Here is a 23,192-nt window from a genome sequence, read left to right as displayed (position 1 = left end):
ACCAACGGAAGGGAAGACCTGTCTCTGTCTGTCTGTAACTCTACCTGTCAAATAAAAAAATAAAAATAAAAAAAATAAAAAAAAAAGAGTGCAGCAACTGGCACCCATATGGGATGCCAGAGTCATAGGAGGCAGCTTAACCTGCTAAGCCACAGTGCTGGCCCCAAATCAAGTGTTCTTTACATATATTCGTTACACATTCAGACAGGCTTACAGTGGTTTATCTACACAACCGTTTGCCCACTTTTCTCCTTTGTTTTCTACAAGTTATCAAGAAACTTATGTACAAGTGTACTTCAAAAAGTTTGTGAAAACTGGAATTGAAATAAAATTTTATTTTGATGCAAAAAATTTTAAAGTCCATAAATAATAACAGCTTCTCAAAAAGTTAATGGAAAATCCATATTTTCAAAAACCACAGGAGCAGGCATCTGACAAGCAGTTAAGACTCTGCATAGGATTTCCATATCCCATACAGAATGTGTAGGTTCCATGTCCTCATCCACACCTGCTGCTTCAATTCAGCTTCCTGATAATGTGCACCCTGGGGAGCAGCAGGTGAGGGCGCAAGTTCTTGGGTCCCTCTCACTCATGTGGGAGACCTGGCCTGAGTTCTAGGCTCCTGGCTGCAGGCTGGCCCAGCCCTGGCTATGGTAGGCATTTGAGAAGTTAATTAGTGGATGAAAGTTCTCCTTCTCTGCCTTTCAAATAAATAAAAACTAAATTTTTAAATTTATTAAAAAGAAAAAACTTTATAGTTTTTTTTAAAGATTATTTATTTGAAAGACAGAGTTACAGAGAGAAGTAGAGCCAGAGAGAGAGGTCTACCTTTTGCTGGTTCACTCCCCAAATGACTGCAAAGGCCAGAGCTGAGCTGATCTGAAGGCAGGAGCCTGGAGCTTCTTCCAGGTCTCCTGTGTGGATTCAGGGGCCCAAGGATTTGGGCCATCTTCTACTGCTTTTCCAGGCAGAGGGCTGGATTGGAAGCGGAGCAGCCAGGATTCAAACCGGTGCCTATATGGGATGCCGGCACTACAGGCCACGGCTTTACCCACCATGCCACAGCGCTGGCCTGAAATAAACTTTTTCTAAAAAACTGGTTCAAGATGGAGACACAGAGACAGCTCCTATCTTCTGGTTCAATGGCTGGGCTGAGCGGAAGCCAGAGACCAGAATTCAATCCAAATCTCCCACATGGATGGCAGGAACCCAAGTACTTAAGCCATCACCTCTACTTCCCAGGACTCAACTGGCAGGAAGCTGGAGTCGGGAGCAGAAGCACTCCAATATGGTACACGACTATCTCAACCACTAGGCCAAGTGCTCTTCCCTAAACTGACCTCTTAGCTCCATTTTCTACAAACCTTTGCACAGCCTCACATATTAGATTGTAACCTTTCAGTTTTCTTCTACATTACAAATATCATTTGTAACTGACTTTATTTATAGTACCTTTTATCCTTAAAATGGAGTCAGTAATATTATTCTCATCTTACTTCTAACTGGAGAAACTGAAGCATATGGAGAAGCACAGTGAGTAATACAGCAGGCTGCTGAGATTCAGCAGGTTCTGGAAGCACATTCGTAATGTCAGCCCACGGTTTTCCTCGTGTTTAGGAGCAAGATGCTTACCTTTCGATAGCTAATTCTTTGTTCGAAAGTTGCTGCACGGTAATCACAACCTTCTTCTCTATTCCTTGCTTTAATTTGAAATAAAACTTATCTCTATCCTTAGGCACAGGACTGAAATATTCAAAAAGAATAGGAATTACCAATATAATAATTCAATAAAATGATCACATAACCTATTCTGATGTTAAAATCAGAAAAGAAGGTATTTAAGTGACAACATTCTCATTCTTGAGATGTACTAAGTTCTCACCTTGCCACAAGTAGCAAACCACACATTTTATAGTCAATAATACAGTTTTTATGAATTTTTAAGCTCAATTTACAAATATCTCAACCGAGGTTAAACCCAAAATGGTAAAAATTACAACATTTTCAAATTTTAGTTTTTAAATTTAACAAATTTAGGAATATGGTTTAAGTTTTTTAAAACACATTTCTGGTCTCACTGGTTGAGGGGTCCTGGGTGATTGTAATACAGTAAAACCTAAAGCACAGACAGTGAGAAGAACTTATTTTCAGATACCTACAATTTGAGGAGACTATAACATATAAAAGATACGCAAGAAGATGTAGAATAAAGAATAGGGCAACTCAGTCAGGCTCTAGCTTGGCTGCTATTCTTATGAATTAATTCATTAAAATAATAGATTTCTAAAGTGTAGATTATCTAATCTGAAAAAGAAAATACCTTGAACAACTTATTCCACCTGAGGTTCAATTTCTCTATCTGTAAAATACAGGTAAAATACCTACATAGTAATCAGTGCTAGAATTAAAGGCACAATTAAGGTAAACAGGCAATCATTAAATAATATAATTGCCCTAATAACTACTTCTTTTTGAACTGGAAAAAAAAATTCAAACCATACAACAGAATAGAACAGTAAATTACCTGATGGTCAATCAATCTGTATAAGTACTACCAGAGAACATCAAAAGTGATTCTAAGTACATTTTAATGAAAAAAAAAAAAAGCACATACACAAAACTTTAGAAGTTCCATGAAACAAAAGAAATAACTTTTTACTCTTATTAATTTACTAAATTCTCAATTAAATATCAATATTTTTAAGCCACTAGGTTATTTAAATATCAGGTAAGCAATGAAACACATGTATTCACGGACCAAATAGTTCTTCATCCATTTAAAGCTTTATGCCAATACTGTATAGTTTCTAGAAACTACAGGAGCCAGTTTTGTATTTCAGGACAACACTAAATTTTATTCTTTCCAAATAGCCTCACCTAAAGTTTCCTTTTCCATCATCTTCTTTTACCTCCAAGGAGACACTGAAGGTGAACACATCACTGTCAGGAGTAGGGACAATTGAGTCTTTAACATCAGATACTTGTCTGGAAGAACGTTTGAATGCTGTACAGAAACTATACAAAATTCTGCTTACCTAAAAGAATAAAAATAGATACGATTAGGCAAAGGATGTGTATTCTGATACTCTTCTCTCCTAATTCTTGCATCCAAACTTTCCATGACTATGATTTTTTTTTTTTTAAGAAAAATCATTCATTTATTTGAAAGGCAGAGTTTAGAGACAGAAAATCTTCCATCCACTGGTTCACTCTCCAGATGGCCAAAATAGCCAGAGCTGAGCCAATCCAAAGCCAGGAGTTTCTTCCGAGTCTCTCCAGTGGGTGCAGGGGCCCAAGCACTTGGGCCATTTTCTATTGCTTTCCCAGGCCATCAGCAGAGAGCTGGATCAGAAGTGAAGCAGCCAAGATTTGAACCGGTGTGCATATGGGATGCCAGCACTGCAGGCTGCAGCTTTATCTGCTACACCATGGCGCCAGCTCGACACATTTTAACAGATAAAATATATAGTCTACATATCTATCAGTTGCTTAGATGTTATATGACAAATTTTTTATCACTTACCCATTAAAGAGGGGTGGGTACAAAACTATGTATGTTAAGTGTAGGCTATCCCAACTCTAAATTGTTACAGCCTAAAAACTCTCTGTGAATGAAGCCCGAGGAGGGAAACATCACCAAACTATGCTTCAGAATGTAAATTCAGTTCACAAAATGTTCAAGTTTATGAAACTGGGGTCAGCACTGTGGAGCAGCGGTTTAAAGCCCCGGCCTGAAATGCCAGTGCCCCATACAGTTGCCAGTTCAAGTCCCAGAAGCTCCCTTTCTGATCCAGCTCCCTGCTAATGTGCCTGGGAAAGCAGTGGAAGATGGCCCAAGTCTTTTGGCACCTGCACCCATGTGGGAGACCCAGAAGAAGCTCCTGGCCGCTGGCTTCAGAGCAGCTCAGCTCTGGCCATTGCAGCCATTTGGGAAGTGAACCAGCTGATGGAAGACCTCTCTCTCTCTCTTTCTGTCTCTATCTCTCTCTGTAACTCTTTCAAATAAAAATAAATAAATCTATTTTAAAAGTTTATGAAACTAATATAGGAAATCATTTCACAGAAACTTAAGTTCAAACATGAGGTGTGTTTTCAAACTCACATAGATATAGTTCCACAGTAAGTAATCACCACTATAATACCAGTGACCAGAAGAGAACAAAGATTTAGGAGCTGCAACTTAGAAGGAACTAAGATAAAGGGATTTGGGCATCCTGAAAATGAAGAAACATAGGAGGATGAAGACCACCTGGGGCCGGCACCGTGGCTCAATAGGCTAATCCTCCGCCTGCAGCGCCGGCACACCGGGTTCTAGTCCAGGTCAGGGCACCAGATTCTGTCCCGGTTGCCACTCTTCCAGGCCAGCTCTCTGCTATGGCCCGGGAGTGCAGTGGAGGATGGCCCAGGTCCTTTGCCCCTGCACCCGCATGGGAGACCAGGGGAAGCACCTGGCTCCTGCCTTCGGATCAGCATGATTGCTGGTCGCAGTGCGCCGGCCATGGCGGCCATTGGAGGGTGAACCAACGGCAAAAAGGAAGACCTTTCTCTCTCTCTCTCTCTCTCTATCCACTCTGCCTGTCAAAAAAAAAAAAAAAAAAAAAAAAAAAAAAGGAATTCTTTCCTGGGGCTGGCACTGTGACATAGGGGACTAAGCCTCCACCTGCGGCACCGGCATCCCCTATGGGTACCATTTCATGTCCCAGCTACTCCTCTTCCAATCCAGCTCTCTTGGGAAATCAGTAAAAGATAGCCCACATGGGAAGCTCCTGGCTCCTGGCTTCAGATCAGCCCGGCTCCAGTTGTTGTGGCCATCTGGGGAGGGAACCAGTGGATTGTTTCTTTGTCTCTCCCTCTCTCTGTCTGTAACTCTATGTACCAAATAAATAAATAAAATCTTAAAAAAGATTCTTTCATTTTACTTTAAAAAGTCAGTTTTAAATTTTCTTGCTTTGCTGTTTTACCTGTGACATTTAAAGGCAGTTATAAAGATGGTGACCTAATTAAAGTTCACAAAAGAAACTCTATTTTTAGATGTCTCTAGGCTTCAAAACATACTTCGACAACATCTCAACGGATGGATCCTAAGATAATTGCTAAAATGATGCTGCCGTCTATGTCTTCCCAGTGAACACTCACAAACAAGACTTTAGCAAGTCCTTGGTTTTTCTCTTCACTTCTCCCAGCTTCAGAGGGCTAGATAGCGAGCCACATAATAGAGCAAACAGTGGTCTTAGCAACAAGCATATACGGTAACATGAATAAAGAGCTTCTAGCGGTTTTACTCAATGTCATCATGGTATCAAAATGCTAAAGGAGCCCCAGAATGGGATGCCAAAAACATCTTATTTATTCTATTAGTATAAGGCTACTATAGTGATTAAAGATATAGACATTTACAAATGTACATATAAAAGCAACGGCTTATACTCTTCCCCTGAAGTGGAGAAGTACTCTAAATCTCTCACTTCTCTATAGGTTATTCTCTTCCTTGGGTTCCAAAGCATCATACCTCCTCAAGTTGGTGAGCCTAAAGCACTAAAGACTCTCCAAATGTCTCAGCCCACCCGTGGGCTGAAGAATGAATGAGAGGAAAAAGATACAACAAAGCTCGTAATTTCAATACCTCACACTGGGAGGTGCAAGTAAGAAGACTTAAATATTAGCAAACCCTTAACCTCAGATGAAATGAATTCAAATGAGCATGGGATTCTATTAGTCAAGGAATATACTATCTTGTAAAATGCTTAAAATAAGGCCAGCGCCACAGCTCAATAGGCTAATCCTCTGCCTCCGGCGCCGGCACACCGGGTTCTAGTCCCGGTCGGGGCGCCGGATTCTGTCCCGGTTGCCCCTCTTCCAGGCCAGCTCTCTGCTGTGGCCCGGGAGTGCAGTGGAGGATGGCCCAAGTGCTTGGGCCCTGCACCCCATGGGAGACCAGGAGAAGCACCTGGCTCCTGCCATCGATCGGATCAGCGCGGTGCGCCGGCCGCGGCGACCATTGAAGGGTGAACCAACGGCAAAAGGAAGACCTTTCTCTCTGTCTCTCTCTCTCACTGTCCACTCTGCCTCTCAAAAAAAAAAAAAAAAATGCTTAAAATAAGAATACTCCTTTCAACAGGCCATTTCTAATTTTTCTACTTTTCTTTTAACATTATATTCTACCATGAACCTTTTCTTGTCTATCGCATTCAAATATAAGTGGTCTTCATACTTCCTTCCAATAGCCACACTTATATCTCTAACAATGATTGCCAAATAGCTTCCTAACTGAGCTGATTAACACTTTTAACAACCGTAAAGACAGTGTGCCAGCCTAAGTGTAACTCCTGCAAGAGCCCCAACTTGTATTACAACATTTATCAAATGTTTTAAATATTTTGCCATGTTATCCCATTATAATCTTACATAAATGTAAAAAAACAAAAGTAGTGAAGCACTGATATCAATAAGAACTTTAGGTCTCAAATCTCATATAATTAAGACAATAACAAATTCACTCATTCATTCAACTAATATTTCTTGAGTGAATTCTGTGTACTAAGTACCATTCTAGGTGCTGGAGGCAGAGAAAGAGTTTCCATTCCATCAAACGTAGTTGCATGTGCTTGGGATGAGGCAAAGGAAATCAGCATGTCAGCCAATCGCAGAAACTAAGTTTAGCTTAAGTTATTATTACTTACTTGGTATTACTTATTAGACTTAGCACAATAATTTAAGTGTTGGGGAGGAAAGCAAAGATAAAGAACATGGTAGAAATATACCACTGAAGAATATACCTACAAGGTAAGGGTAAAATTATGGATATTAAGCAACTTTTATTTTTTTGGGTACCCCTTACTTGTTACCCTCAAATAAAATTTGAAGTCTACTGTCTACCTTCTATACATTCAACTTCAGTGTATTTTTAGGTTGCACTATAAGTAAAAATAAAGAAACACCTCTACATCATTTTATATGAATTAGTACCAAACCCCAATCATATTTTTTTCCTTTTTTTCTCCTTTCCCATCTCTTCTAACACATTTTCTTTAGTCAGAGATACTTGCTAGCTTGCCACATCAAAAAAAGTCAAAGAACTTAGTAAATTCTGTAATAAATAGCAAGGCTCAGAAATTTCTTTTTTTTTTTTTTTTTTTTTTTTTTTGACAGGCAGAGTGGACAGAGAGAGAGAGAGACAGAGAGAAAGGTCTTCCTTTTTGCCATTGGTTCACCCTCCAGTGGCTGCTGCGGCTGGCGCACCGCGCTGAACTGAAGCCAGGAGCCAGGTGCTTCTCCTGGTCTCCCATGGGGTGCAGAACCCAAGCACTTGGGCCATCCTCCACTGCACTCCCGGGCCACAGCAGAGAGCTGGCCTGGAAGAGGGGCAACCGGGACAGAATCCGGCGCCCCAACCGGGACTAGAACCGAGTGTGCTGGCGCCACAAGGCGGAGGATTAGCCTAGTGAGCCACGGCGCCAGCCAGAAATTTCTTTATAACATTAAGTATATTCAGCAGAGCCACAGGAGTAGAGAATGGTAGGGAAAAAAAAAACAAAGTCTACCTTTCTCTCTTCTGGAGAAAGGAAATAATAGAACATTCATTTTATTATCAGCAACCAAATTCATTTAATACTAATTATATCTTACAAGTGGCTATTTACACCAAAAAGGTTTTCATTTGTGAATTCTGAAATCTGTAAATAAGCTGAAATGAGAACCCAAAGAACAGTAAATTTCAGAAACAATGATTCCCAATGTCTGTTGCTGAAATAAACAGGACAACCAATTACATCAAGGAAAAATTAAAAACATACACCACGATAGTCACTATAATACATGTCACATTATTAGAGCAAATATACATGGAAATATCTAGGACGGCCATTTCCTCTACAGAACGGAAAGGTTTATTGACAAATAATATGGTATAATTTTTCTTCAGGTAACAATACTTGTTAGAGAGTACTAATTAAACAAACAAAAGCTGTGTATCTGGTTCAATTTGTTGTTATCGCTGTTGTTGAATTAGTAAGGATGGGGAACACGCATCTATCTGGAATGCAGAGACGACGAAATATTAAATGCATTGGATTTTTGAGCGCTTTTAATTTTCTTCTTTATTTCAGTATTTTCCAAATTCTCAAATGGGTATTACATGTTAAAAGTCCAAATAAAGTTACTAAATAACAAAAGTAGTTACATAAACATCATAGCTAATTTTTTCAAAGATAAGCCTCTTCATTAATATTAGTATGAGATAACTCCTTCTTTTAGAGATATATTTCAAGAAAGTATTCACTCAAAAAATAAATGTAGAAAAATCACTGTTTAAAAGATACTGTGAAAGGCAGTTGGTAAAATTTTAAAGCAACTTGCTCAGATAAATTACCTGTTGAAAATAAGTTAACAGGCATGTTATTCAAGAAACTTATCAAAAATAAAGTTATCAAAAATAAATTTATTTACACAAAAGTAACCACTTCTGCTTTCAAAATAAGGCATTTAGCTAAAATACCACCTCAATAAATATCTGTATAGAAATAGTATCTTTCCATGCAACAGAAAGCTCAATGATAATCTCGATATATATCATGAAATATCTATACATGCCTGCAATGCCAAATGAGAAAAATGGTGTCTCTACATGCAAATAATATCATCAAAATCCATTGACAAAAATGGTCACACTGGCTAAAAGAAAGTCGTATAGTCAATCAAGTGTTTTAGAGTATCTCTTTAAGCTCTTACATAACCATACAAATGGAGAGAAAGAGAGAAAGAGAGAAAGAGAGAGAGAGAGAGAGAGAGAAGGAAGGAAGGAAGGAAGGAAGGAAGGAAGGAAGGAAGGAAGGAAGGAAGGAAGGAAGGAAGGAAGGAAGGAAAGAGGGAGAGAGAGAGAGAAAGGAAAACTCGGGTGCCTCTTGACTCCTGCTGTTCCCCCTGTCCTGTCCGCAGTTCCTCAGCGGAAGACTAAACATCACTCCTCCTACTTGTGTACTTGTGGCTGGGCTGCCCAGTTCGGGGCCACTGATGGCGGAGATCCCTTCCAGCAGAGGCCTGCAGAATACTATCCAGGGTAACAGGTCAAACGTGTCCTAGCCCTGCTGCGGGAAGCCCTAACTCTTGCGTCACACGTGTCCAAGGCAGCCATTCTCTTCACTGGGCTTCCCTTCTACCACTGGTGCTGCCTGCCGCTTCAGGGACTCCACAGGGAAGCAAGAGCAGCACGGGGAAGGCGGGGAAGGCGCGGGACGCGGGTGGTGGCAGGCAGGCCGCACTCTCCAGAAGGTGTCTTCTTGCTTTTAACTGATCCAGGGACTCTGCAGAACAAAAAACGGAAAACAAGGGAATTACTGGCATTGTCACACAAATACTTAAGTGATAAGAGTATCTGTCAGCGGGCTTCTGAGCTATCTGTGCCAACTACCTCTGCCATCAACAGGGATCCAAACACTGAGAACTAAATGTGTGCCTTTACCACAGAGCAGGAAACAGGCAACCAACCACACAGCCAGGAAATCGAACTACAAGACTTCAGAGGAATTAAAGGCATAATCATGCTCTGAGGGAGAGAGTAAGATAGTCTGTGAGGGGCTCAGGTAGAACACAAAGGTGGCTGGAATACAAGCTTTGTGGCTGATAAATCAGATTAATGAACACAATAGAAAGACAAAAAGAATCAACACTTGTGTTTATGGTATTTAAACAGCAGGAAAGTTTTACTGAAAATATATGGCTCTTCAGAGCCAAAGACTTGGATTTGAACCTCAGTTCTCCCACCTCTTCTGCTGGCCTGAGGATAAACAAAGGGCAGTCACAGAACATCACTGAAACCAGAACTCTTGAAAGTAAAGAGGAGGGCCGGCGCCACGGCTCAAAAGGCTAATCCTCCGCCTAGCGGTGCTGGCACACTGGGTTCTAGTCCCGGTCGGGGTGCCGGATTCTGTCCCGGTTGCCCCTCTTCCAGGCCAGCTCTCTGCTGTGGCCCAGGAAGGTAGTGGAAGATGGCCCAAGTGCTTGGGCCCTGCACCCCATGGGAGACCAGAAGAAGCACCTGGCTCCTGCCTTCAGATCAACATCAGTGCGGTGCGCCGGCCACAGCGGCCATTGGAGGGTGAACCAACAGCAAAGGAAGACCTTTCTCTCTGTCTCTCTCTCTCTCTCACTGTCCACTCTGTCTGTCAAGAAAGAAAGAAAAGAAAGACAGAAAGACAGACAGACAGACAGAAAGAAAAGAAAGAGGAGGTGCTAATAAGAAGCCTGGAAACCAGGTCTAGAAAAGGACTTCTCCAGGCAAAGAGAAAAATATGATCCCACGGATAAACAAATGCTGTCTGTCTTGGGATGAGTATGAAATAAATGCTTAGCACAGCCACTGGCATAAGCCCTCTATTATACACTCAGTGTTATTCTTCACTCAGAAACGATGCCCCAGGGCTGGTGCTGAGGCCTAACAGGTAAAGCCGCCACTTATTGCACCACTATCCCATATGGGCATCAGTTGGAGTCCTGGCTGTTCCACTTCCAATCCAGCTCCCTGCTAATGGTCTGGGAAGGCAGTGGATGATGGCTCAAGTCCTTGGGTCCCTGAATCCACATGGGAGACCCAGAAGAAACTCCTGGCTCCAGTCAGGCCCAACTCTGGCCATCTGGGGGGTGAACCAGCAGATAGAAGATTCTCTCTCTCTCTGCCCTTCAAATAAATAATCTTTAAAAAGAAAGAAAGAAACAAACAAAAGGATGCCTCATAATAGGCTTAATGATCACTACAGTGTTTTTCCTTTAAACAAACATTTTTTTTTTTAATTTGAGAAGAACAGGGAAAACAAGCAAACCCCCCACCCCACCCCATTCACTGATTCAATCTTCAAATGCCCACGACGCCAAGTGCTGAAATCAGGCTGAAGTCGGGAGCTGGTAATTAATCCAGGTCTCCTACATGCGAGGTAGGAACTCAATTACTTGAGCCAACACCACTGTCTCCCAGCATGTACGTTAATAGGAAACTGGAATTGGGAGCCATAGCTGAGAACTGAACTCAAGCAACAGGACACGGATGTTTTAAATGACTTGTTTACTGGTAGGCAAAATGCCCACCTCCAAACAATGTATTTGTACCACTAACGCCTCACAATGTAACACTTTCAAAAATGAACTCTAAAAAAATGAAGTAATATATCGAAACCACTTTCTCCCAACTTGCATTATGCCAATATGCTCCCTAAACATGTCATCCATGTCATTTATACTTTAACCGAAATGATCAAGAATTCCCACAGTTTTTCCTACTGTTAAAGCTCTCACAATAGCAAACACTTCCTCCACTCATACGCAAGAGGACGCTGTAATCCAAGAGAGAGGTTCATACCATCACAGTCAAGGAAACGCCTGCAGCAAGGTCCCTTTCAACTTCCTTTTTCAGGAGTATTTCATCTCCCAGCAGCAGGTTCTCCAGCTCTTCCAAGTCCATTTCCTGGCGCTCTTGCTCCAGTGATGCAGAAACCACACGGCGGGGCTAAGTGACCGCTGCCAACACGAACTGCCAGGGCTCTACCATCTGCTTCCCACCTCTGCAGTGGAGTTGCTAAGGATCAGAAACAGCCCCCCTCATTCACAAACACACACGTATTACTTCAACATATCAATGCATCAGTTCTATGTGCCAGGCACACTAGCAGCACACTTGTACCTGTTCACATTTTTAGCGAGAGGTCACTATATGCAAAGCTATGTAGGTGTTGGGTGAAATAAAGTCTGCCTTAGAAAACAAAATAGAAAATTTGAACCTGTTTACAAAAGGCATATGTTCTAGCAGAGAACTTCTATGGTTACAATCCAAATTGTGTGTGTTTGTACATGTCCATGTTAGTGTAAAACTGATCACCAAGGTTTTCGAAATGATATCTGGAATGTTCAGAATTGAACTCAGAAAATCTACATTTCTATGAATTTTCATGCTGTGGACAGAAATAAACTTTCAACACTGCTGTTAACACATTGGATTATTCATGTTTCACTGTAAACAGAGATCAGAATAACTGCTGCTTTCAGTATGTTCTCTTTACAATTTATATTTCTAAAAGCAAATACACTGGAGACTGTCCTTCCACATCCATTGAAGTGATTACATGTACCAAAGTCCTTATTTTTATTTTGGGGAGAATTCAATAGATACAAAAAAGGAAGGTTTTTCTATTTATTTAAGAGCCATTTGATTGTGAACTACTTATCCAGTATAATAATAAACCACAACTTAATAACTGCTACCATCAGTAAATAACCCTGCTCTGTGTGTGCATTTGTATTTTTAATTGGTCCAGTTCTCCAGAACAAAATCCAGCCTGCAATTCAGGAGTGCAGAACCGTTTTTCTGCCAAGGGCCATGTGGATATTTATAACATCATTCATGGGCCATACAAAATTATCAACTTAAAAATTAGCCTGCTATAGACTTACTGAATTTTGAGTTGCATCTGCAGTTGCCTTGGCAGGACCAGACCAAGTGATGTTGCAGGCCGTATACAGCCCATGGGCTGCACGTCCCCCACCCTGCTCTAAGTGAATGCACGTAACAATCACATGAAAATCAGAGAAACCCATGAAATACTCTTAGCGCAATATCTAAATGAAAGCAATATGCAGCCATCAAACCCAGCAGAGAAGCAGGCATTGTCATAAGCACTTTTTTAGAATCACACAGACCACTCTACTTGGGCAAGATGCAAGATTCAGAAACATTCGCCCTTTCTGGGCAGAAGCAATGACCACCTTGGTGAGGCAGGAGGGGAGCTCAGGAAGTGGGATTTTGCTATTACACGTGCTAAGCTCTGAGAGTGCCCTATTTCCAACATCATCTTAGGAAACAAAAATACCAGACTTTGTTTTCCATATTCAGTTTCTGCTATTACAAATACTAATCATGCCTTTAAAACATATTCCCAATTTATGACGTTATTTACATAACAGTGAGAGTAGAGTTCAGAAAGATCCCCCTAACTCAATCGCTACACTATATTATACTTACTGCCTCTTTAATTTCACAGGAGAAAACATGTATCTGAAATTCTTCTGAACCATGGGAGCTCTCTGTAAATGCAAAACAATCACTCTCTGCTGTCCCATCATGTCCACGTGCACAGAACAACACTTTATAGATCGGAAAAGACGCTATCTCAACATTGCTGGATTGGTCTATGATTCTGCAGAACAGTGATGAGAATGAGAAAAAATGTCAAGGCATAAAGATACACAGTTTCACTATGCCAAAATATAAACATAATGTAGCAGATAAACACAACTATCTAGAAACTACAAAAATAAACTAGTACTAATACAAGAAATTATCTTCATATTCCTGCAAATCTTACACAAATACACACATAATTCTTCATCCTTTTTTGACAATTTCTTCATTCTTGTATTCTCTCTCTCTCTCTCTCTCTCTTTTTTTTTTTTTTTTTTTTTTTTTTTTAAGATTTACTTCTTTCAAAGAGTTACATCAGAGAGGGAGAAAGAGAGAGAAAAGTCTTTCATTTGCTGGTTCACTCCCCAAGTGGCTGCAATAGCCAGGACTGAGCCAAGCCCAAGTCAAAAGCAAAGAGTTTTATCTGGGTCTCATGTGGATGGCAGGAGCCCAAGCCCTTGAGCCATTTTCTGCTGCTTTTCTCAGGCCATTAGCAGGGAGCTGGATCAGAAATAGAGTAGCCAAGACACAAATCAGTACCCATATGGAATTTCAGCATCACAGTTGGTGGCTTTACCCCCTAAGCCACAACACCAGCCCCCTTTTCTTATTTTCTATGATCTAATGGACACACTCCAAAGCCAAGTATACAGGGACTGGTAAAAGTTATATCTCTCATCCCTCAAGTCTAGTCTTGGTCTATTTGTGGCACAAGAAAAGTAGGCACAGAACAGCATAAACCATTCCTGGAGAGTCCATTTCTATTTAAAATAGCACTTGTAATCTTAGGTAGGCCCCAAGTCTTTGTTCAACTAAGACCCCTTTTAATCATCCAAAAAGTCAGATGATTCTAACAATGGACTCAAAAACAGAATATAAGGTCAGAAAGGGGTTTGTAGGGGTTAGAAGCAATAATTTCTGTGAATTTCCCATAACAAACCATATGTCCTAGCCTGACCTAAACATCTGAGAACCCCTCAAGAATTCAAAGTAAAAAACAGAGGAGTAGAGGTTGGTAAGGGGCAACCAACAGGAATAGAGAGGAAAGTCAAAACATGAAATCTTGGTCAAGATGGGTTTGGCAAATTAAAACTAAACAAGTAACATAAAAAGATCCATTTTTAGGAGATAACATAAACAATATATTTACAAAACCCTTTTCTAAAAATTCAAAGCATTTTTTACCAAAACCTTGTAAATTTACATTGCTATTATTTTGGTACTTAGGATGTAGCTGAAGTTTTCCCACATTCTATTAATGAGAGAATGCGGCAAATTAGAATGTGAAAAAAAAAATTTAAACCTGGTGGGCACTGTAGCACAATGGGTTAAGCTGCTGCCTGGGACACCCGCATCCCCATAATGGAGCATCAAGTCCTAGCGACACCGCACTTCTGGTTAGCCTCCTGCTAACATGTCCTGGAGGTTAGAGGACGATAGTCCAAGCACTTGGGCCTCTGCCCCGATCTGGGGAGATCCCAGTGGAGCTCCTGGCATCTGGCTTCAGGTTGGCCTACCCCTGGCTCCTGCAGGCATTCAGGAAGTAAGTCAGTAAATGGAAGATATTTCTCTTTCATGTCTGTCTCTCTGCCATTCTGTTTTTCAGATAAATAAAGAAATGTTGGGGGAGGTTGAGAGATTAAACCAACACTTAGGCAATATTCCAAGTTCAAGACTAACTCAACATATCCTAAAGCTGGTCTACTTATCTGTTTATTTTCGAAAATCTTGCAATGGACCAGATACTCCTGTAGGCACTGAAGCTAGAGCAGGGAAAAGTACGAAGAACCAGCTCTTACAGAGCTTATTGTCTAGTGAGGAAGACAGGCCATACATAAATAATATAAACATAAATATAATATTAAGTCCAAGAAAAATTCTATTAAGAAAAATATGGGGCTGGTGCTGAGTAGCAGGTTAAACTGCTGCCTTCTGTGCCAGAATCTTATATGGGTGCCAGTTCAAGTCCTGGCTGCTCCACTTTCAATCCAGCTCCCTGCGATGCACCTGGGAAGCAGCAGAAGGTGGTCCAAGTGCCTGGGCCCCTGCACCCACGTGGGAGGTCTGAAAGAAGCTCTGGGCTCAGCTCAGGCCACTGTGGCCATTTGGGGAGTGAACCAGTGGATGGAAGACTTCTCTTTCTCTTGCCACTTCCTTTCTGTAACTCAGTCTTTCAAATAAATAAATCTTTAAAAGAAAGAGTGGGAGGGAGGGAGGAAAGGAAGGTAGGAAGATAGGAAAGAAAGAAAAGGAAAAGAAACAGGAAAAGGAAAAGGAAAAGGAAAAAAGGAAAGAAAATGTCCTGTGGAGGGAAACAGAGATATGATGATATGACCATGGAAGGCTTCTTCAACAATATGAGTCTTAAAGTGAAATTAGAGAGAAAAGAAACAGCTATTGAAAGACCAAGGAGAGTATTTAGGTAGAACAAAGAGAATATGCAAAGGCCCTTAGCCAAGATCATGACTGATAAGTCTGGGAAAGAACAAGGAGGCTAGGATGACAGGAATGCTGTAAGAGAGAGGGAGAGTGAGGCTGCTGGCACTACAAATGCAGGAAAACGAATTATCTTCATATCCCTGCAAATCTTACACACACACACACACACACACACACACACCATGTACAGTCTTTATCTTCTTTTGATGATGGAAAGGGAGAAAAGTGGAGTGAGATTAGAGTCCGCATGAATGGATTAGTCCCTTATAAAGGGAGCCCAGAGAACTCTCTCATCTCCTTCTACTAACTAGGATACCTTCCATCATGTAAGGACATAGGAGCCAGGAAGCAGGCCCTCACTGGAAACCTGAAGTTAGGCTGAAGCTTGGATCTAGAAATTTCCCTCTTCTAGAACTGTGAGAAATTAATTTCTGTTGTTTCTAAGCCACCTGGTCTGTGGCAGTTTATAACAGCAGCCCAAAGGAACCACGACAGGGGAAGGTGGGAGGAAGAAGGACAGAAGATCAACCCAGAGCAGTAAGTCATCAGAGGCCAGGCAGATTGAGGAGATCAGATGCAAGCAAAGTGTGATCAGAGGCCACCAGAGGACTGAGTGCAGGAAAGCAGTTACCTCATTTACATCTGAGGAAAGTCATGGTTCAGATGACACTACATGTTAACCTAATTAGGCATAACCATTTGCTTCTTCCTCATCTAATATACATCAACAGCTTAAAAGCTAAGGCTCACTCTGGTTTCCTGAGCCACTGTTACATGACATGATAAGAGAGGTTTTTAATACTACTTCAGAATGGAGAAATACAAATTATCATTATTCTTAGTTTTACTTCTAAGTCTGCAAGTGCTCCTTGCAAATAAACACCACAGTCTAAGCCTAAACATAACATTTACTTTAAATGTCTAAGTGAATTCACTGTGAGGCCTTCACCTGACTTCCAAAAGGGAATCCTCACCATCATTCTAAAGACTCAGCACGTGTCTACAGAAAAAGGAAATCGGAACTTACCTCACAGAACCTTCAGGAACATTTGGCACATACAGAGTAACAGGAAAAGGGTACTGACTAGAAGACTTCATGGTGGCCATTGCCCGCAAAGCCTCCACTTCATTTCGTGGGGAAGAAACTTTCATACATCCTAAGTAGGTCAGTTTGTTAAATAAAACACTATCTTCTTCAGCTAGTCCACTTGGAGAAGATGGTCTGGGTGTAGAAATTTCTGCAGAACAACAACAACATCAATAAACACTAAAAATTCAATGCAAAATTCTACAAATGCCCAAAAAGAAGCAAAGCATTACAAAAAAAATTTAAGTCTCTGCTGTCATGTCTTTTATTGTTAATCCTAAATGTTAACTCAGAGTTCTAGAATTAGCCATTTTGTACCTACAAATCTCGAAAAATAACTTTCTTGGCTATAACTTCTTCAGAGGAAACAAATTAAGCTCTATTTTTAAAAAAGTGAAGGTTTTTTTTTTTAATTTTTTAATTAATTAATTTATTTAAATGGCAGAATGACAGTGAGACAGGGAGATAAGGAGATCTCCTATCGGTTGGTTCACTCCCAAACATAGCAAGAGCTGGGCTAGGCCAAAGCCAGAGGCCCAGAACTCAAGTGTGTTGCCCACATGTGTGGCAGGGACCCAAATACCTGAGACATCATTTGCTGCCTCCCAGGGTGTACCTTAGCAGTAAGTTAGAATCAGGACTACAGCAGTGACTCCAACCAGGCTCTCTGAAAATGGGATGTGGGTATTACAAGCCACAGCTTCAACACCTGCCTCAAAAATGTTCAGTTTAAATGATACAGAACAATAACAAGAAAAAACCTATGTTAAAGATAGTATGAATTAGCCCATAAACAATGGATTTTTTAACCCTTTCAAATAAATAAATATTTTAAAAAGAATATTAAACATAAAATTTGTTAAAGATTCTTCATGTAAGAATGCCTCAAGAACCTAGTGAAAATTTGTATTACAAATAAGTTAACTAGGCAGGCACTTGGTGCAGTGGTTAAGACATACTTGCAAGGCCGGCTCTGTGGCATAGTATGTTAAGCCTCTGCCTGTGGCGCCACCATATCACATGGGCACAGATTCATGTACCACCTGCTCCACTTCCAATCCATCTCACTGCTAATGGCCTGAGAAAGCTGTGGAAGATGGCCCAAGTTCTTGGGCCCCTATACACCTGTGGGAGACCAGGAAGAAGCTCCTGGCTTCAGATCAGCCCAGCTCTGGTCATTGCAGCCATTTGGGAAATAAACCAGCAGATGGAAGAACTCTCCCTGTCTCTCCCTCTTGGTCTATAATTTTGCTTCTCAAATAAATAAATACACACTCGCAATGCCCACACCCCATATCAGAGTGCCTGTGTTTGAGTCCTGGCTTTGCTTCCAAGTCCAGTCTCCTGCTAACGTACAACCAGAGATGTCTCAAGTAGTTGGGCTCCTGCCACCCACGTGGGTGACTGGATGGAGTTCAGGCTCCAGGCTTTGCCCTGGCCCAATCACAAACGTTGTAGGTAGTTGGAGTGTGAAACAAAGGATGAACTATCTTTTTCTCTCTCTTCCAAATAAAATGAAAATAAATTTTTCAAATTTCATAAAGGTAAGTTTATTTTGGTGAAAAAAATCTGGAAACCATGCAAACAAGGGGTCTTCAAAAATTCATGAAAAATGTGTATCATGAAAAAACTGCATGAATTTCAATTTTTTTTTCATAAAATGAACTTATTTTTTAATTCCTTTTCCCCCAGGAACTTTTGTAGCACCACATTTATTAAATAGCCTAATTGTCAAAGGAAAAGTAAACATGTTAAAAATATCACACCACCTAACAATAACAACATAAGTTCCTTTATTTTGCCCTTCCTGGCTTCTATGAACCATGTAAGTATTCCAATGAAATTTTTTTCCTCAAAACAGTTATTTGTGATACATTAGTCTATGATTGCTTCAATCAATTCCACTCCAACCTTGATGAATTTCTTTTAATAAAATGTCCACTTTAATTCTAACCACATCATAGAGCAGTTAGGAAGCATCTACTTGCAAGTATCAGGTAGTAACAGTGTTCTCCTTTCTGTCTCTACCTAAAACACACATTCAGCTTGTCTCCAACTCTTTCCCTCTCTCTTTACCCATATCCATGCTGCCTAAAATTAAGCAAACCCATCTCACTTGAACTAGGTCCTTGCATCATGTTCAAATTCTCAATATCAGATTCATCTTAAAGGATTTTAATATATAATTCGGGGCCGGCGCCGTGGCTCACTTGGTTAATCCTCTACCTGCGGCACTGGCATCCCATATGGGCACCAGGTTCTAGTCCCGGCTACTCCTCTTCCAGTCGAGCTCTCTGCTGTGGCCCAAGAGGGCAATGGAGGATGGCCCAAGTGCTTGGGCCCCTGTACCCACATGGGAGACCAGGAGGAAGCACCTGGCTCCTGGCTTTGGATCAGCGCACTGCCGGCTGTAGCGGCCATTTGGGGAGTGAACCAACGGAAGGAATACCTTTCTATCTATCTCTCTCTCACTGTCTATAACTCTACCTGTCAAATAATAAAAAAAAAAAGGATTTTAATAAATAATTCACCAAAGTCATTAAAAACCTCCCTACTCTAGTTCATAAATACTAGTCTAAAATATGTATCCTCACTATGAACTTTTTCCATTGATACTAAAGCCATTCAAAATTAACTATTTCTCCACCGTGTTCTTCAGTCACTGAAGTATAGTTTCCTTCTTTTTGTATTTGCTCAATATACTATATTTCAAAGGTGATAAATTTTAAATGACAAATACATTTTAAGGCTGAATATTAACATGTTTATACTGCTTGTTGTATATTGTTATTATCTGCATGTATCATTTAGATATGCAACAAGCACTATAATGCAGTAACAATTAATTGCAAGTCCAGTGGTAAAACCATGCTTCAGTGATTGATAAGCATGGTAGATGAAGTAGTTCAAGTGGTCTGACATATGTAACTGAAGTCCTAAAAGAGAAAGGGGGGCTGAAGACTTAAATATTTTACCAATTTGTATAACCCAAGATTAGTAACTCTACAGACCCAATAAACAAAATAGTACAGAAATGGATCAAAAAATGACAGATGATAAAATTGGCAGCCCAGGCTTTTTAAAAAGTTATTACAACCATGAACAAGCCAGCAGGTGCCCAGCCTAACTGTTCAGACATCACTTGCGCGCCAGCCGTGGTGGCCATTGGAGGGTGAACCAACGGCAAAGGAAGACCTTTCTCTCTGTCTCTCTCTCTCACTGTCCACTCTGCCTGTCAAAAAAAAAAAAAAAAAAAAAAAAAGACATCACTTGCAACTCCTGCATCCCACATCAGAGTGCATGGGTTCAGGCACCAGCTCCACTCCAAGTCAACACTCCTGCTCATGTACATTCTGGGAGTCAGAGGTGATGGCTCGAGTAATTGGGTCCCTGTCATTCACACTGGAGACCTGGGTTGAGTTCCAGCACCTGGCACCAGCCTGGCCAGCCTGGGATGATACAAACATTTGAGGAGTGAACGAACAGATAGGGACACATTCTCTCACACTCACTTGCTCTCTCCCCCTTTCAAAGAAGTAAAGTAAATAAAATTATTTAAATGTGATCAGAATTTGAAGAAAAACAAAGAACCAAAAAACAGTCTAGAATTATAGTCAAATATTCCCTGAATTGATGTAACAGTAGATTCTAATTTGCAGAAGAATGTTAAAAGTTTCTTAGGCTAAAGGAAAATGACACTAGAGGGAACTGAAGAGTATCTAGGTATAAATATGAGGAAAAAGACTTTTTTCCTTGCTTTTTAAATTTTTTTCCAAATACAATAGGATGAGGCATTTAGCCTATTAAGATGCCCCTGTCCCACACTGGAGTGCCTAGATTCAATGCAGACCCTGGGAGGCTGTGGCAATGGCTCAAGAGACCAGTTTCCTGCCACCTACATATAAGACCTAGATTGCTATGCCAGTTCCTGACTCCAACCCTACAGGTATCTAGGGAGTGAATCAGTGAATGAGAAGCACAAACACGCTCGCTCACGCGCTCTCTCTCTCTCGGTTCCCCTCATCTGTCTCTGAATAAAATAATTTTAGATTATAAAAATATATATAATGGAGTAGGTTAAGCCCCTAAAATAACTCTACTTTGCAGAGTCTGTAACACATGTATATAAGCAAAATGAATGGTGATAAAAGCACAAAGTCTGCAGGGGAAGAGATGAAAGAATTGATAGTGTACGTGAAATGCCTTATTATTAAAATATATGTATTAAAACCTCATGCTATAAACCGCAGAGTAATCACTAAAATCATAAAACAAAATTGCATAGCTGTGCTAGGAGTTTGGCAGAGCAGTTAGGACACAGCTTGGGACACATGTATCCCATACTGGAGTGCCTGGGTTCAATTTGCAGCTCTGCTCTGATTCTAGCTGCCTGGTAACGCGCACCACGGATGGCATCTCCAGCACTCGGATCCTTGCACCCTACATGGGAGATCCAGACTGAGTTCTCAGAACCCCATGTATCAGCCCAGGCCATCCCAGTTGTTGCATTCATTTGGGGAATGAAGCAGTGGATAGGAATCAATCAATCTCTCCCCCTACACCTCAATTCTCTCTGCCTTCCAAATAAATAATACATATTTTTTAATTATATAGCTAAGATGCCACATGCAGAGTTAAATGGAACATTAAAAAATACTCAATAAAGGGGCCAGCACCATGGCATAGATTAAGCACCTGCCTGCAGTGCCAGCATCCCATAGGGCACACTGAGTCCCAGCTGGTCTGCTTCCCACCCAGCTGCCTGCTGTGGCCTGGGAAAGTAACGGAAGATGGCCCAAGTGCTTGGGCCCCTGCACCAGCATAGGAGACCCAGAAGAAGCTGCTGACTACTGGTTTCCGATCAGCTAAGTTCCAGCAGCTGTGGCCATCTGCAGAGTGAACCAGCAGATGGAAGACCTCTCTGTCTCTCCATCTCTCTTTAAATCTGCCTCTCAAGTTACTAAATATATCTTTAAAAAAAAAAAAAACGCTCAAAAATTAAGAAAAAAAATACTCAATGCAAAAGAAGGCAGGGGGCCAGCGCTGTGGCTTAGCTGGTAAAGCCGCCGCTTGCAGTGCCAGCATTCCATATGGGTACCAGTTTGGGTCCCGGCTGCTCCACTTCCAATCCATCTCTCTGTTATGGCCTGGGAAAACAGAAGACGGCCCAAGTCCTTAGGCCCCTGCACCCACATAGGAGACCCGGAAGAAGCTCCTGGCTTCGGATCAGCACAGTTCCGGCCACTGTGGTCAACTGGGACATGTACCAGCAGATGGAAGACCTCTGTCTCTCTGCCTCTCCTTCTCTCTCTCTGTAACTCTGACTTCAAATAAATAAATAAATCTTAAAAAAAAAAAAAAAGGCAGGAAAAGAGAGGGGAAATGAAACAGAGAAAACAGGGAGGAAAAGGTACATTTATATGCAAATATATATGTATGTTTTAAAGGATTTATTTATTTGAAAGGAAGAGTTACAGACAGGGAGAGGCAGAGGAAGAGAGAGAGAAATCTATCCTCTGGCTCATTCCCCAAATGGCCTCAATGGGCAGGCAGAAGCCAGGAGCCAGGAAGTTCATCAGGATCTCCCACATGGGTGGCAGAGGCCCAAGTTCTTGGGCCATCTTCCAGTGCTTTTCCAAAACACATTAGTAGGGAGCCGGATCAGAAGTGGAGTAGGCAGAAGCTGGTACTGCAGACAGCGGCTTAACCTGCTGTGCTATAGCATGGGCCTATATATATATATATATATATATGTATATATATACATATATATATATATATAAAGTGACAGGCCCATATATATATATATATATATATATAGTGACAGGATTTGATTTTTTTTTTGTTTGTTTTGTTTTAAAGACTTATGGATAGGGGCCAGCGCTGTAGTGCAGCAAGTTAACACCCTGGCCTGAAGCGCCGACAACCCACATGGGCACTGGTTCGAGACCCGGCTGCTCCACTTCTGATTCAGGTCTCTGCTATGGTCTAGGATAGCAGAAGATGATGGCCCAAGTGCTTGGGCCCATGCACCCATGCGGGAGACCTGGAAGAAGCTCCTGGCTCCTGGCTTCAGATTGGTGCTGCTCCGGCGGTTGCAGCCAATTGGGGAGTGAACTAGTGGATGGAAGACCTTTCTCTTGCTCTCTCTCTGCCTCTCCTCTCTCTGTTTAACTCTGACTTTCAAATAAATATACATATAAATTTCTTTTTTAAAGATGTATTTGTTTATTTGAAAGGCAGAGTTGCAGAGAGAGGGGAAGAGAAACAGAGAAGTCTTCCATCTACTGGTTAACTCCTGAAATAGCTGTGACAGCCAGGGCTGGGCTAGACTGAAGCCAAGAGCTTCTTCCGGGTCTCCCACATGTTGGGTGCAGAGGCCCAGAGACTTGGGCCACCTTCTGCTGCTTTCACAGATCCATTAGCAGGCAGCTGGATCAGAAGTGGAGCAGCCGGATGCTGGCATTGCAGGCAGCGTCTTAGCCTGCTATACCACAATGCTGG

The 23,192-nt window shown here is 41.3% G+C and overlaps 1 protein-coding gene across 10 annotated transcripts in view; it reads right to left on the bottom strand.

Annotated features, from left to right (window-relative positions):
* Positions 1 to 23,192, bottom strand: part of RABGAP1L (RAB GTPase activating protein 1 like) — a 788,918-nt gene that overhangs the window by 678,201 nt on the left and 87,525 nt on the right. For all 10 annotated transcript variants that reach the window (XM_070077150.1, XM_070077152.1, XM_070077147.1 and 7 more), the window contains 4 exons: positions 16,629 to 16,839; positions 13,004 to 13,178; positions 2,878 to 3,035; positions 1,633 to 1,743 (listed from right to left, as the gene is read on the bottom strand). In XM_070077150.1, coding sequence (XP_069933251.1) covers positions 1,633 to 1,743; positions 2,878 to 3,035; positions 13,004 to 13,178; positions 16,629 to 16,839 — 655 coding nt within the window. The remainder of the gene's footprint in view (positions 1 to 1,632; positions 1,744 to 2,877; positions 3,036 to 13,003; positions 13,179 to 16,628; positions 16,840 to 23,192) is intronic.

The sequence above is a fragment of the Oryctolagus cuniculus genome, chromosome 7 (genome assembly GCF_964237555.1).
Source record: "Oryctolagus cuniculus chromosome 7, mOryCun1.1, whole genome shotgun sequence".
NCBI lineage: Eukaryota > Metazoa > Chordata > Mammalia > Lagomorpha > Leporidae > Oryctolagus > Oryctolagus cuniculus.
This window is presented reverse-complemented; position numbering and strand designations above follow the sequence as displayed.